This window comes from Saccostrea echinata, unplaced genomic scaffold, assembly GCF_033153115.1.
Source record: "Saccostrea echinata isolate AGI-Se365-2 ecotype Australia unplaced genomic scaffold, CSIRO_AGI_Sech_v1 ptg000048l, whole genome shotgun sequence".
Lineage (NCBI taxonomy): Eukaryota > Metazoa > Mollusca > Bivalvia > Ostreida > Ostreidae > Saccostrea > Saccostrea echinata.
Window position 1 is genome coordinate 1001777 of NW_026889797.1, and position 15075 is coordinate 1016851.

The following is a 15075-nucleotide window of genomic DNA, read 5'->3' on the forward strand; positions in this document are numbered from 1 at the left end:
CACTAATAGTTTTTCTACAAATAAGTTTTAAATAAAGCGATTGCAATATTACTCGAAATACCAACGGGTGTTCCTAAACTGCTTAAAGAAGTGGAATTTAAATGTAAAGTCAGAAAACATACTTCAGCATTGCAAAATGCAGAACACATAGAGAATAAGTAGAAAGTCTTTAAAGAGATGTGTAAATAAACATGTTAATCAATTTGATTAAAATTATTGCTTTCATACATGGAACATTTTTTTTTTAAGTTAATCAAAAATAATAGTAAGCATTCGAGATATTTGTGGCTGTACAAATATAATGCAGGCAGTTTATCAAGTACAAGTGATATCTACTTCTGGTTAGAGATTTTCTAAAATATTCCTTGAATATATTTACCTTTTATTTACAAAGACATTTGAAAACTAAATTTTACCAAAATCATATCATCAATTTATTCTTGTCTGAATAAGATAAAACCTAAATCTAATATTGTTCGAATAAAATTAGCAGTTTCTTGCTTATTGTCCTATTTAGATTCGTCTTCTCATTGGTTGTAGTAAATACTAGTCGCAGTGCTTTGAATGTGATCATAAACGGCCTTGATCACCAGGCAATATTCATTCTGAAAGGAAAATTAATGAATAAGTATTAGTAAGTATAACCATCAGAGGTATATTAAGAAACTTAAAATATCGTTAACATCTTTTATGGGATCTAAAAATTAAAGGCCAGGTTATGAAATATGTTCTTTTTTATTGACTTCAGTTGCTTTTTTTAAAAAGAATAACTGTCTAGCTTTTTTGGTTTTATCATCTGATCATGATCAATTCATTGGCTTGCGTGATAATTTGTGTAAACGGCCTATATCCATAAAATTATCACGCAAACATCATCATCATAAAACCAAGAAGAAAAAAAAATCTGACAGTTATTCCTTATATTTACATGATTCCGTGAATTCACACTCCTTCTCAGCACGTGATTTTTTTAATCCACTCCAATCAATGAATTCGAACCAAAAAAATTATGAAGAAATAAATAAATATTGTAGATAATTTTTCTTTAAAAATTGAAAGGTAAATATTTATTAATCATAAATCCGACCAGGGATATATTATTGTATTTATAAACAGCATTGTCTCAAAACAACTCACAAGGTTGGAACAAAATTCAGGTCTTCGAACTTGTAGCTGTCTGACAGCTGTGAAGACGTCCGCACTGTCATCGATGTTAATTTGTTGTATCACGTTATGGATGGCACAGAAAACACCACACAAAGCTGCACCATCACTAAGAAAAATGTTTACTATTTGATACTTCAAAAAGGAATATCGAGAAGCATTTTTCATCAATATCAATTTTAAAAGGCATTATTAGCATCATGTAATAACATTAACAAAATTGCAATTCTTTCTTTAATAACCTCGATAAGAATTGCATAAAGTAAAAAAAAAGAAGATATTAATTTAACAGGCATATCTCTCTATAGTTAAAGTTTAAATGTAAGCTTGACTAAAAATTTGTATTGTAAATAAAATATTAGTAAACAAAAAGAAATAAACCTGCTGACAATAGTGATAGGGTTATCTGTCTCAATGCTCAGTGTGGCAGAAACCAGACTCCGAAGTTGAGAAGTGTCAAGAGGAGCCTCTGATGTTTTTATGCTGACTTCCGGTTCTATTATTGTCACGGGATGAGCCTCCTCTTCATTCTAAAGAAATTCGCCATTGTTGTACTATTACATGATATGTCCTTCATTTTGTTTCCATAAGCACATATCAAGTTTGAAACATGTATCATTGAAATTTAATTGCATAATATTAACACAATGTTTAGGTCCAAAAAGAAAAAAAAAAAAGAAGATAAAATATGTATATAACTAGCGAAAGACAAATTTTCCTTCATACATTTTTCTCCAGAATGTGAACAGTAGTGCTGTTGATGTCATTCTCAGATCTAGACTGGAAATGGACGGTAAAAGGGGGCACTGTTTTTAAAGATGAGGGACTTGGTAACCACGCTTTACTCTGGATTGAAAATTTAAAAAAAAGTTGTATAATAAAAATTGCAAAATCGTAAAATTCTGGTCACTCCCCTTTGATGATGCAACGTAATTTCAAGGCCATTCTTGTGGTATTTTTATCACAACATGAAAATAAAAATCGACATCATTAAAAAGTTTAATTCTTCATCTTTAAGACAGAAACAAGTAAAAACACGGGGAGACTCAGGTTCAATGAAAGTTTATTGCCTGAACTTGTCCGATGCATGGTTATCTCACCCTAAGTACCATTTAAAAAAAAAAGACATGAAAGCAGAAAAAAAGACTCCCAGTCATCACTTGCATCATAACTGAAGTGCTTTACATTATAGAAAATCGTCAATGAGAAATAACACCTTTCTTTAGCAATTAATCACAGCACAAAATTCATCTAAATCTATGGCTGAGATAATTTGTGGTTCTCATCTCTATTCACAACCTTTGAAAATGTCATTAGAAAGGATGCTTGTACATGAGGGCGCTTTGGAATCAGTCATTTGGATTTTCAGACTTCCATCTGAAAGATGTATTTTTTTTTTAAATTTATCAGTCATTTTCAGTTTTATCAGCAGTTTTATAGAAAAAAAAGTTTTAAAAAAGTTTACAAACACGACCTTATTACGAGGCGTACATGTCGTATAAAAATGAAGCAGAAGAAGTCTACTCCAAAGCCGACTTATTTTTATAAGGAAATAACATTTAGGCCTCTCCGATGACTAAAAACATACTGCAAAAACCCTACTGTATGGACAATCAAATACGTATATATTTTGTACAATGCTCTCCACCCTGTGCACCATTTTCTTCTTCTGTTTTCCCTTTTTCTACACATTGATCTTAATCTTATGTATAAAAGAGAAAAACGATGAAGAATTCAAAAACTGAGGTCAATGAATAAATACAGTAAAATAAACTTATAAAGAACTATCAGGGATTCTGCTTCGTTATAAACGTGAAAAGCTGCATCTGTTAAGTTCACAATTTATTTCAAAGACACAGGAAATGTAAAACCACTTCCGTCTGCCTTGTAAGCATACATTCTTTATAAATGTGTTCGCTATAATAACCTTCTACCGTAATTTCTATTTTACAAGGTGGTCACAGGGATTTGTATCATTAAAAAATAACAAGGGATGTAATAAATTTGTTTTTAAGCTGGTTTGTCTGATTTAGAGATGAAAAACGGTATATACGAGACGGTGCACACGAGAACATTGTTCTTAACTGGTATAAGGGCAAGGGATTCAAGGTCAGTTATTTCCTCAAGACCGAAACTAGTTTGGACTATAAGAATTAAAGTAATGTTTGTTAAATTCAGACAGTGAGGGACGTCGTAACGATCGACGTCAAACTTTGTGCATTATCCACTTCTCACAATGTAAGGCGACCTTTCGAGGACTAAAATTTGAATCTGATAAAAAAAATATGGACAGTGGTGAATTTTAATGAGATCATCAGTCAGGAGTAGTTTGCAAAGATTTTTAAGAGACCCGTATTAAGCTCACGAGGCTGTACTAAAAAAAAAATCATAACGTTATAAGAGACGTAGATTGCTTTTCCTTTCGTGCGCGGATGTGCATTTATATTCTTTTTTATATTCTTTTTACAATATTTTCTTATTAAATACGTTAATAGCATAAACATGAAATCCATGATCTTGAAATGTTGCTTTTTACTTTGACAAGTAGATAAATTTAAACTAGGAAAGAGAAACAATTATTTTTCCTCTCTACAACTTTTTGGAACAACTCAAGCACACGTAATTCATTGAATGTAAGTCGGAAACATGGAACTGTGAATTCTGAATACGTTTTTAAAAGATCTGCATTTCAGTATGAACTCAACAAAGGCACTTTCAATCTTTCTGTACATGTTTAAAAAATAGAATTGGTGAGGTTAAGGTTTCTAGTTATATCTTTTAAGAGCAAAATTGAAGGTCGTTTAATATATATATATATATATATATATATATATATATATATATATATATATATATATATATATATATATATATATATATATATATATATATATATATATTATAGAACATAGAAAGGCATAAGATGTAATGAAATATATGGAGATAACGAACAGTATTCAAGCTCAAAAGTCCTTTAAACAATACAAAATAGGAGCAGAGCAAACACGGATATCCAAAACATCAGAGGCGGTATCAGGTGCCATGGAAGAGTGAGCATCCCCTGCCGACCTGACACACCCGCCGTATGCTTCTTGTCATGATCGGGAAATAACGGAAAAATCCGTCGACAATTCACTGTGAAAGTAATGGCCTAACAATTAGTATGAAAAACGTCAGTCAGCATTTGGCTTAATGATAAATTGTATTTTCTGACAAGGTCATTGTATCGACCATAGAACTTACGAAATGATGACTTTAAACGAGACTGCTGATATTTTTGTTTCATCAACTTGTTTGTCAATAATTTACCTCGTTTTAGAAATTGTACATACATAGAGCATGCTCTTGCGTATCGAATCAACTGAGAGATATAAACCCCGTATGCAGGTGATGAGGGTATACTGCTGCATAAGAAAGGGAAGTTGACGATTGAAACGTCAATGTCATCACGTTTATTATGAAGCTTGGTTGTTAGATTACCATTAACGTATTTTTCAAGTAAAATGTCCAAATATGAAACAGATGTGTCAGACTCTGTGGTATCTTTAATCTCAAGCTCACCGGGATATATCGTATCGACATAAGAATGGAAATAAGCATTGTTAATTGACAATACGTCAACGATATACATAAATGTCGGATTGATGGCCACAGCAAGTTTTTTCTTCTTTTGACGTATAAGATTTTGGATAAATTCTGCTTCATATGAATTCAAAAAAAGGTCTGCTAATAACAGGGCGCAATTGGTACCGATGGGAATTCCAACAGATTTTTGGAAGACCTGGTCTCCAAAAACCACATAGATATTGTCAATCAGAAACTCAAGCATTCTTTTGTAATGTCAACTTCAGAGTACTTGTGTGTACAATTAGAATTTTTTTTTTTTTAACAAAATAATTTTGCAAATGACCAATTACAAGGTACGTTAATTTACGAGTTCCATATTTATTGAAAAAAAAAATGTAATTCAATTCATTTAAACTCAGTTCACTTAAAATTCTAGTTAAACAAATAACGTAGAAATTATTTTACAGATATTAATAATAAGTTTTTTTAGTATCTTTTTTTCTGTCTCTGAAGTTTAGGATTTTTTTAACAAAGAATAAATTAGGACTATTCTCCATTTAAAGTAAAAAGGTCTGTAATTGCCTGTGTTTTGCTGTAAAGACAATACTATGTCATTGTTGTATAAGCCTGTCAGTAACACAATCCAAATCAAAAAGAGAAAATCAAAACTCCTTTTTTACGCAGTTTTTACAATCTGAAGTCATTATGGTCTGAAAAACCTTGTATGTGTCTCCACAAGTTCACTTTTTGGTGATTTTTTTTAGGTTTTTGAGGAAGGTTACTCTCTATACATTTCAAATTATTTGTTACAATAAGGCATTTGAGGAACGTTTCTCTCTCTTATAAAGTCGTATTTTTAAATACCACGAATCTTACCACATCAGGCAGAGAGAGGGACTTTCCTCTCCCTTATAAACTTGTATTTTTAAATACCTCATGAATCTTAACACATCGGGCATTTGAGGAACGTTCCTCTCTTAAGTTCATATATCTTTATACACCTCCTGAATGACCAAACATAAGGCATTCGAGGAACCTTAACGTTCCTCTCCGAAATTTATCTATATCTTTAAACATCTTATAGACATTCACATGCGAGGAATGTTCCTCTCTCAGATTTCTATCTGATGATACCTTATTCATAAAGTTTATTACAGCAGGCATTTGAGGTACTCTCTCAAATTCAAATATCTGTAGTTAACTCATGCATGATCAAACATCAGCCATTTGAGGAACGTTCCTCGCTCAAATTTTCCTATATCTTTAAACATCTTACACTGCATGTTTACGTATGACACATTGGAGGAACGTTCCTCTCTATGCATGCATAAAGCATTGAAGGAACGTTCTTCTTTAGTACATGAAATGCAGTACATATTTGTAGAAACTTTTTTTTTGTTTTTTATCCGCAAACACTATAAAAAATATATACATGTATATGAAAAGTCATTTTGACATTTTAAATAAGTATATTTTAATAAAGCTATGTTAAAGCATTATATCAATCATGCACAAAGAGATATTTGACTTAAGTACAAGTATCAACACCAATTCAAGGAATTTTGATGACATATGATGCATTTGAGATTAGTTCTAGGAAAATTAATTGCAGAACAAATGAAATTAAAGGGCTTTCATATTTAATATATTAAAACTCCAATATCCCCAAAATAATCTTCCTCTCTGAATAATTGTTCTGTCACTGCACACATTTTCAAGAACATTTAAAATTCAACATGATGTTAAAACTTATTACAAGAATTCCAATGTTTTGTTGTACTTGATTTCATTGTATGTTTCAACTATTCAATGTTGTAACAAAAACTCTTGCCTAGTATATACTAGTAAATTAGGAAAACTCTTGCCTAGTACATACTAGTAAATTAGGAAGTTTAAAGTGCCATAGTTACAAAATACAATTCAGAAACTTCAAAATATTCATTACTACATCTAGAAATCATTTCAAACAATATGCTACCCTTTTCACTGAATGGCATTCACATTACTTTCTAGAATGTCTACCTGGGTTAACACCCATGTTTGTTTTTTTTTTTTTAATTTTTAACACCGAAACTAAACCATATCATTGAGGATCACCGTGGTTCTTTCTCAGTTACATCTTCCTTAATACCAGTAATAGGGAGAAAACCTGTATCCAATTCCTTGGTCTCCAAAGGTTCATAACTGCTTTTTTCATCAACAAATTCTTTAGTGTCATCATCTGTTGGAAAAATGTCACATTCAGTATCACATTTTAAAATTCAAATAAAGTAATAAAAAAGGGCCCTCCAGATTTTCAAAACTGTGATATAAAGATAAAGTAGCAGAGATAGAATATTAGAAAATATTTGTGTAGTGGTAGTAAGATTATGTATGATGTCTCATCTAAAATGAGATTAAAAAAAAACAGTGAAAATAGAGAACTTGGATTAAAATTTTGAAATTTTAATTGCTATGAATTATAAAAATACATGTATAATCTTGAAAAACAAAAGGTAACGTTCTCAGAGAAGTGTTTATTTTGTGAGGTCTTAATTGAGACCCATACTCCTCACATAAATTATCTTTATTCATTCTTTCTTTGAAATAGATATTGTATCTTAGACATCACATTAGAATCTCATTTGTTATCTGTTATATATGATAATAATTATAAGGTCATAATTTAGAAAAGTTGCATTTATCCTTTTCCAAAGAAAAGTGCAGCTGTAAAATTTTATTTCATGAGTTTTGTATATGTATTCTCCTTTAATCTACTGTAACTCACTGTAATTCTGATTCTCATTTTTTACTTTGCATTAGTAACCTTTCAGATAAACCTCAAAAACTGAAATCTGTGTCTTTATAATAATGAAATATTGACTCTATATTGATTTGTCTATTAACACCCTCCCCCCTCTCCAGATCATTCTTTATACAACTGACTTTGACATATTGCTCGTGCCCTGTTCACAGATTACTTGATATCAATCACTGCCAATCATATATGCAAGGGAAACATTATGAGATTTGCCTTAAACCAACTCTTGCAACTATATCCCCTATCTATCCCCTGAGACTGCAGGGGAACAGGCTTTATGGACAGTGAAAACCAGTGCTGATGATATGATGATATCTGATTACTTGCTGAAAGTTTATATCAGTCAGGGTCAAAAATATATACAGATCTGCAGTTAGAAGATCGGAGCAATTAATTAAGAAAATTTAACATTCTGTAATTGAACTGATTAGACAATTTCAATTCCAACTCCTTAAGAATTAGGATAATGTCAATATATTTAAAAAAGCAACATGAAAAATTAATATTTGTAAAACGTGAAAATAACATCGACTGATCCAGAAGGGCAAGAAAAAAAAATCCATATTTCCTCCTGAAAACTTTAAAAAATATGTATTGATTTAGAAGATTCTATAAAATTAACATTTAAAGAATATGTTGTACTGAGTAATACAATCATTCTGTTTTATTAACTGGATATCGATCTAGCCCCCTCCCCCACCTATTTCCCCTTTTCCAAATTGCTAGATCCGATTCCGTCTATGTGATTTATTGGCAAGTTTGCAGAAACAAGCAAAATCAGAATTTCACAGATACACTGTATCTAGGATTGCAGAGTGGGTCATTTGGGATTGATAATCTAGTGATCAGCGACAGCAAGATTAGCAGCCCATGTTATCTGTAAAATAACAAGTCAATTTATATAGCCTCTGTCTTACCAGCTTTCATTTTGGAGAAATAATATAGGAAGATTTTCTTTAACTCTTTTAAATCATCAAGAAATCTCTTTATGGCTTGACAAATGCATTTAAGAATAAATTAAGATATCAATGGCCATAAGAACCTTTGTATGCATATCAAGCATGTGATGTAAGCATGAGCCTCTTCACTTATTTTTTTTTACTCCATTTCTACATAATGAATAAATAAATACAAAATCTTGGTTAAGCATCGAATGATGTGAGTATCGATTAGTGAAACTGTTACTCAGAATTGAGTATTCAATTAGAAACAACATTATTATTATTTTTATCAGGTACTGGTAACGTGTATTTAATTTTTTTGAATTTTTCAATTGTGATTTTGTAGCATTTATGATGTCTCTCAAACATATAATATACTTAGTTGAGAATTATGATGTTGTTAGTGTGAGTGATGAAAACAATTATTTTACACAATCTTGTCAAGTATCCCTTACGTATGCTACCTGCAGCAGACTTTTTTCAAAGGGTACATTATTGAAGATTTAATTGGATTTGTCTTTTTTCCAACACATTTCAAGTTAACAATTAGCAAACCTATCAAGAACAAGTTTCTATATGGCTGAGTATGATCCTTGACAAGGTCACTGTTGCTGGTAATTAAAGAACAACACATGATTCCAATCTAATTACTAATTCATACACAGATAAGCTTAAATACAAAATAGCAGAGTTATATGTAATGATATCTTGGGAAAGTATAAACAACTGACCAGTGAACTACGTGAAGCCTTTAGTATCGGGGATGAATAAACAAACTACAGGGCTCTGTTTAGTTTAAAAACATTACTTCTGTGACATTATTCCCCTGAGCCTGGGTGAATTGGCATGCTCTGCTCTCTAAAGCCATCTAAATTAACAGTGCTGAGCACCTAGTGAAGCACGGATGACATATGGATGGAACTGGGTGAACCAGAGCTATAGCACTTTCTTTATCAAATCAATGTTTGATAAAAGAAAGCAAATACGGCTTTACATTAAAAATACTGGGTCTTTCCAAATAATTCAAAATGCAAGCCAAAAAAAATTCTTTTGGAAATAATGTACCTCTTCAATACATGTACATGTCAAGTAATTCCATTTTACAAAAATATTATATGAAGAAACAACTCTACTATGTATATTATAAATATTACTAAAATGTTGTATAGGAGTTCAGTGTTTTAAATGGGAGATGAGCAATTTTTTTAAGGAGAAAAATATCAGTAAGAATTATTATCAATTTTACTTTTGGGAAACAAAATAAATGTCAAAAGTGGTGTCCCAACACAAAAATTCCTACTAATGTAGGAATTTTGACTGCATAACATAATCATGAAAACATGAACAAGGAATGTTATTTCCCAAAAACTTTTATTGTTAAGGCATCATTTTTCTTATTAAAAATATTTGTGTGTGTGTGATGTCTTTTTTACGTGTATGTGTTTTTTAGGGCTGTATCAATATTTCGAATAATCAATATGTATCGATATTTAAGAATATATCGTATCGAAAAAATAACTTCCAATACTTATCGGACAACAGATTTTCTTTTAATTCTATGAAAAAGTTAGGAATTTTAATCACCAAATGTTATATTTTTCACTGTTTTGAATTAAGATTGATAGATAATGATATAATCATTAAGGAGATAGCACATCTTAGATAAATATTACAAAATACATGGACAACTTTATTATGTTCCCCAAACGAAGTTTGGGAACATATTGTTTTTACTCTGTTTCTTATTATTATTATTATTATTTTTCTTCCTGGGTACTTTTTTGTCCGTGAGTGATCTCCGAAACAATACATCCGATTGAGTTGAAACCTTTTTAGGGTTAATAGGAATGTTATGTAGATTTGCGGAACGAAGGTCATTTTGCGCGCACGTGCATGCACGTGCGTGCGCGTGCAATGAGTAAAATGACCAATATACTTGATATAGCCATAACTTTCATATCTTTTGATGAAATACTTTAATACTCAGAATATAAGGATATATTAATAGTGTAGACAAGATGACATGGTAAGAATGCACATGCATGCACGAGCGCGCATGCGCATTGATTGAAATAACCAATACAATTGATATAGACTTTACTTGTACATTTTTTGATGAATTGCTTTGACACTCAGAATATAAATATATATTAGAAGTGTAGACAAGAAGACTTGATCAGCGCACACATGCATGCACGTGCGTGCGCGTGCAAGGAGTAAAATGACAAATATACTTGATATAGCCATAACTTTCATATCTTTTGATGAAATGCTTTGATACTCAGGATATCAGGATATATATTAATAGTGTAGACAAGATGACATGGTCAGAATGCACATTCATTCATGTGTGCGCATGCGCAATGATTACAATAACCTATACAAATGATATAGACTTAACTTGCATATTTTTTAATGAATTGCTTTGAAACTCAGAATATAAATATATATTAGAAGTATAGACAAGATGACATGATCAGCGCGCACATGCATGCATTTGCATGCACGTGCGTGCGCGTGCAATGAGTAAAATGACCAATATATTTGATATAGCCAGAACTTTTACATTTTTTGATGTAATGCTTTGATACTCAGAATATATAGACATATTATAAATGTAGACAAGATGACATTGTCAACATGCATATGCATGCACGTGCGCGCGCATGCAATGCTAAAATGACCAATATACTTGATATAGCTGTAACTTTTATACTTTTTGATGAAATGATTTGATACCCGAAATATGTAGATATATTAATAGTGTTGACAAGATGACACGATCATCATGGACATGCATGCACGTGCGCGCGTGTACAATGCGTAAAATGACAGATATACTTAATATAGCCGAATTTTTTTTATCTTTTAATGAAATTTGAATTTAAAGATGTATTAAAAGTGCAGACAAGTTGACATGGTCATTTTGTACATGCATGCCCGTGCGCGCGCGTGTAATGCGTAAAAAAACCCAATATACTTGATTGCCTTATTTAATGAAGCTTACAGGGAATAAGACACCAAAAGGAAGTTGGGGAGCGTTTGGGGAACATCTGTAACGGTCCCCGTTACAATTAATACTAGTTTAATATGTTTTTTTCACAGTCATTCAAAGTTTGAATTTGACGTGTAATTTGTTATGACAGTGAGACAAGAACTTCGAAATGGGATATAAAACAATTAGTTTTTAAAAAAATCATGCATTAAATGAATTTTTTTTATACATGTAGACTTGTTAAAGAATCCAATATATCGGATATCGCATTATAAAATATCGTATCAATTTTTTTGCTCAATACACAGCCCTAGTGTTTTTCTTAAATCATGGACATGGATCCCCCTCCACCCCAACAAAATAAATAAATAAAATAAAAACAAGCAGTCTCATTGCTGCTATGCACAACATTTGATAACATATACTGGATGTCATAGAATTTTTATTTATTCTCAACTAATATATAATGATAATTATGACTACATACTTGATTTGTTTAGGATCCTTCTCTCAGTAATGAACTACTACTGCAACAGGTGTCATGACCGGATAAATTACACTGAAACCAAAGGCACATTTGTTCATTTATCAAAACAATAAATTTCTCATTCATAATTTACTGTTATTTAGAAGTGTTTAATCTAGCATTTCAATAGGCTATGATAACTTTGACAAAGTTATTGATTAAATCTTTTATTTCCATTTTTTATGCAAACAATACATGGTATACATAAAGATTTATCATACATTTAAATAAATATTTGCATATATACCTTGATACATCCTTAATAAAGAGGGACTGCAACATCCTGTTTTTTATCCAGCAAAGTAGTTTTTCTTTTTCATGACTATTATACTCTCAGTTGAAATCGAGAACATGGGTTTGCTATGTTTGAGAGATCCACATGCCCAAAGTCTGATAACACACCCACAATCATTTCAGTGTGGAGTGTCTTGATTGACATTTCTTCAAATAGTGGCACCGTGTTCCATTCAGATATGTAGGTCAACTGCACATGAAGAGCTTGCTTTAATCGACTAGCAGGAATAATATTCATCAGAAGACAATTTACAGTAGTTTGATTGAATGGGGGATTAAGAATTGGAGAAATTGACAATGATATACCTGTGTATTATACTGTGATACGGTCAAATAATTATCCTTGTTCAAGCACTTGATGTATGCGATGAAGATTTGTATGAACAAACCGGGCCGGGATACATATCAGTAGAGACACATCTTTGTAATATTATTTGATTTTCAATTAAATGAGTGGATGTTCAACCGAAAAGAATTGATTGGTCATTTACATTTGAATCTTGGATGAAATAAACTAGAAAAGCTAAGGGTAAGGATACTTAGTTTCAATTTTTATCATTTCATAGATATTAAATACAATTTTAGATATTAAAGAAAATTGTCATTGTTACATTTCTTTTTATTTTAATTTCTGCGTGTATGAGTAGAAATCATTGTTTTATACGGCAGCTTTATATCAAATCGGTGGTAAATTTATATGGGTTTAGGAGAATACAGTATAACTTTTTTGATTGATTGATTGATTGTTGTAGTTCTGTATGTCTCTTGGAGGAAAATGTCACTTGTATGAGAGGTCACCTGATGCTGGTGAAGGCTTCAAATTTAGACCTTTACTTGTTCGCATGATACGCAGGGCAATTGAGCAGTGAAGGTTCTCTGGCGTGCAAACACCTCAGACACGGTGCGCCCGTTCAAGGTCTCATTTGAAAGACCTACAACTTAAACTTCAAAGTACCAAACGTTTTGTGATGGAACAGTTTCTACCTATATTCCTTTTATCATTTTTGCAACCAGGGCATGAACCCGAGATCACAGAGAAAAAGCTCTACCGACTTATCGAGCTACGTGACAGTACTTTACACACACTGTATTCTCTCCCAGTTCCCATTACCATATGAAATTAAGGCTCATAAATCATGACTGCATTTTGCTTTCTTAAGTTGCAGGTTTGCATCTTTAAAATAATAAATGGTATTTATATTTACAAGCAATATGTGCAAATCCAGGATTTTTTTTTTCAAAGGGGGGGGGGGGGGTTCCACACCCCTACACAAGAATGTACATGTAGGCCTAAACATAGCTCTTTTTCAGCGTTCCTTTTCCTACAAGAAAATATTTATTAATTCATAAGTTAACGGGAATCTTAAGTGTTAGATGGAAACGAATCATATGATTGACACATCACTCAAATAATGATATACATTTAAAATATTTCTTTATACTTGATCCAGAAGAATTACCAATGGTGAACCATGCATGAATGAACCTTGTCATGCTGTACACGAAATGCAAATTGATTATGAATCTTTGCACTCTGCCGCTTTAAAATCATTGTGGTTAAAATGCATAAAAACCACCACATTTACAAAAGGGTTACAAATTCATCAATTTTCTACCTTCTCAAATAGCATCAACTAAAAAATCCCATATATTTGAAGACACATTGACCAACATCTTTTTCTCAGTTTCCTACAAACTATATTTTTTTTTTTTTTTTTTTTTTTTTTATAAATTTTAAACAGACAATATTTTTCTTTGTCCAGAAAATTTTCATCATTGATGTTTGATCTTGTGATCTTAAAATCAACAGGAGTCATCTACTCCTTAGGGGATACCAGCGTACTTTCCTCAAATCCGCTGTTTTCATGTATAAAGAGTTAAAATTTGAAATGGGAAGAGGAGCGTTTCTCAGATATGTGTTCAGGCTTATGAAACCAGTGTCTACAGATAGGAGAGGAACGTTCCTCTTATGAAGCCAGTGTGACCAAATAGGAGAGGAATGCTCCTCTATGAAACTAGTGCCAACAAATAGGAGAGAAACGTTCCTCTATGAAACCTGTGCCAAACAAATAGGAGGGGAACGTTCCCCTTATGAAGCCAGTTTCAACAGATAGGAGAGGAACGTTCCTCTTATGAAGCCAGTGTCAACCAATAGGAGAGGAACGTTCCTCTTTCGAAGCCAATGCCAACAGTTAGGAGAGGAACGTTACTCTTATGAACGTTCCTCTTATGAAGCCAGTGTCAATAGGAGAGGAACGTTCCTCTTATGAAGCCAGTGCCAACGTTTAGGAGAGGAACGTTCCTCTTATGAAGCCAGTGCCAACATTTACAAGATTCATGTATATATTGTTAATATTTTAAAATGGGAAGAGGAACGTTCCTCAAATGTCCAGTGTATTTAGATTGATGTTTGTTGTATCATTGATTAGAATTGGTAGAGGAACGTTCCTCAAATATAATCTGTATTAGGGTTCATGAATATAGTATGTATTATCAATTGAAATTGATAGAGGAACGTTCCTCGTATAGCATTGTATATACAAACACACATATTTATTATAAGCAATCTGAAATAAAAGAAGAACGTTCCTCAAATAGTTTTTGTGCATAGAACTAAGGATACAACAAGGAAGATTTCTGATGAAGAGGAACGTTCCTCTCTTAAATTGCACTTAAAGTGGTGAGTTTCTCAAAAAGCCTCCTTGTAGAGGCTCAACTATTGACTTTTAGACCATTTTCGACTTCAGATTTCAAAAATCAGGTTTAAAAAAGGAATTTTGATTTTCTC

At 31.9% G+C, this 15075-nt stretch overlaps 1 protein-coding gene across 1 annotated transcript; it reads right to left on the bottom strand.

The window, feature by feature from the left end:
- Positions 1 to 521: 521 nt before the first annotated feature.
- LOC133203127 (uncharacterized) lies at positions 522 to 8458 on the bottom strand. Its single transcript, XM_061338973.1, has 6 exons — positions 8449 to 8458; positions 6849 to 6952; positions 1891 to 2010; positions 1546 to 1694; positions 1138 to 1273; positions 522 to 605 (listed from the first exon to the last, which is right to left on the bottom strand). Exons 1-6 carry the CDS (start codon positions 8456 to 8458, stop codon positions 528 to 530), a joined length of 597 nt encoding a protein of 198 aa, XP_061194957.1. The 3' UTR covers positions 522 to 527.
- Between the last annotated feature and the right edge of the window lie 6617 nt (positions 8459 to 15075).

Bases quoted from the DNA above. Each gene is read 5' to 3' on its own strand.
- LOC133203127 (XM_061338973.1), bottom strand. The intron at 2,011-6,848 runs GTAACTGAGAAA...TTTTCAATCCAG, and splicing joins TTACTGGTATTAAGGAAGAT to AGTAAAGCGTGGTTACCAAG. The intron at 1,274-1,545 runs GTTTATTTCTTT...CATTTTTCTTAG, and splicing joins CCTATCACTATTGTCAGCAG to TGATGGTGCAGCTTTGTGTG.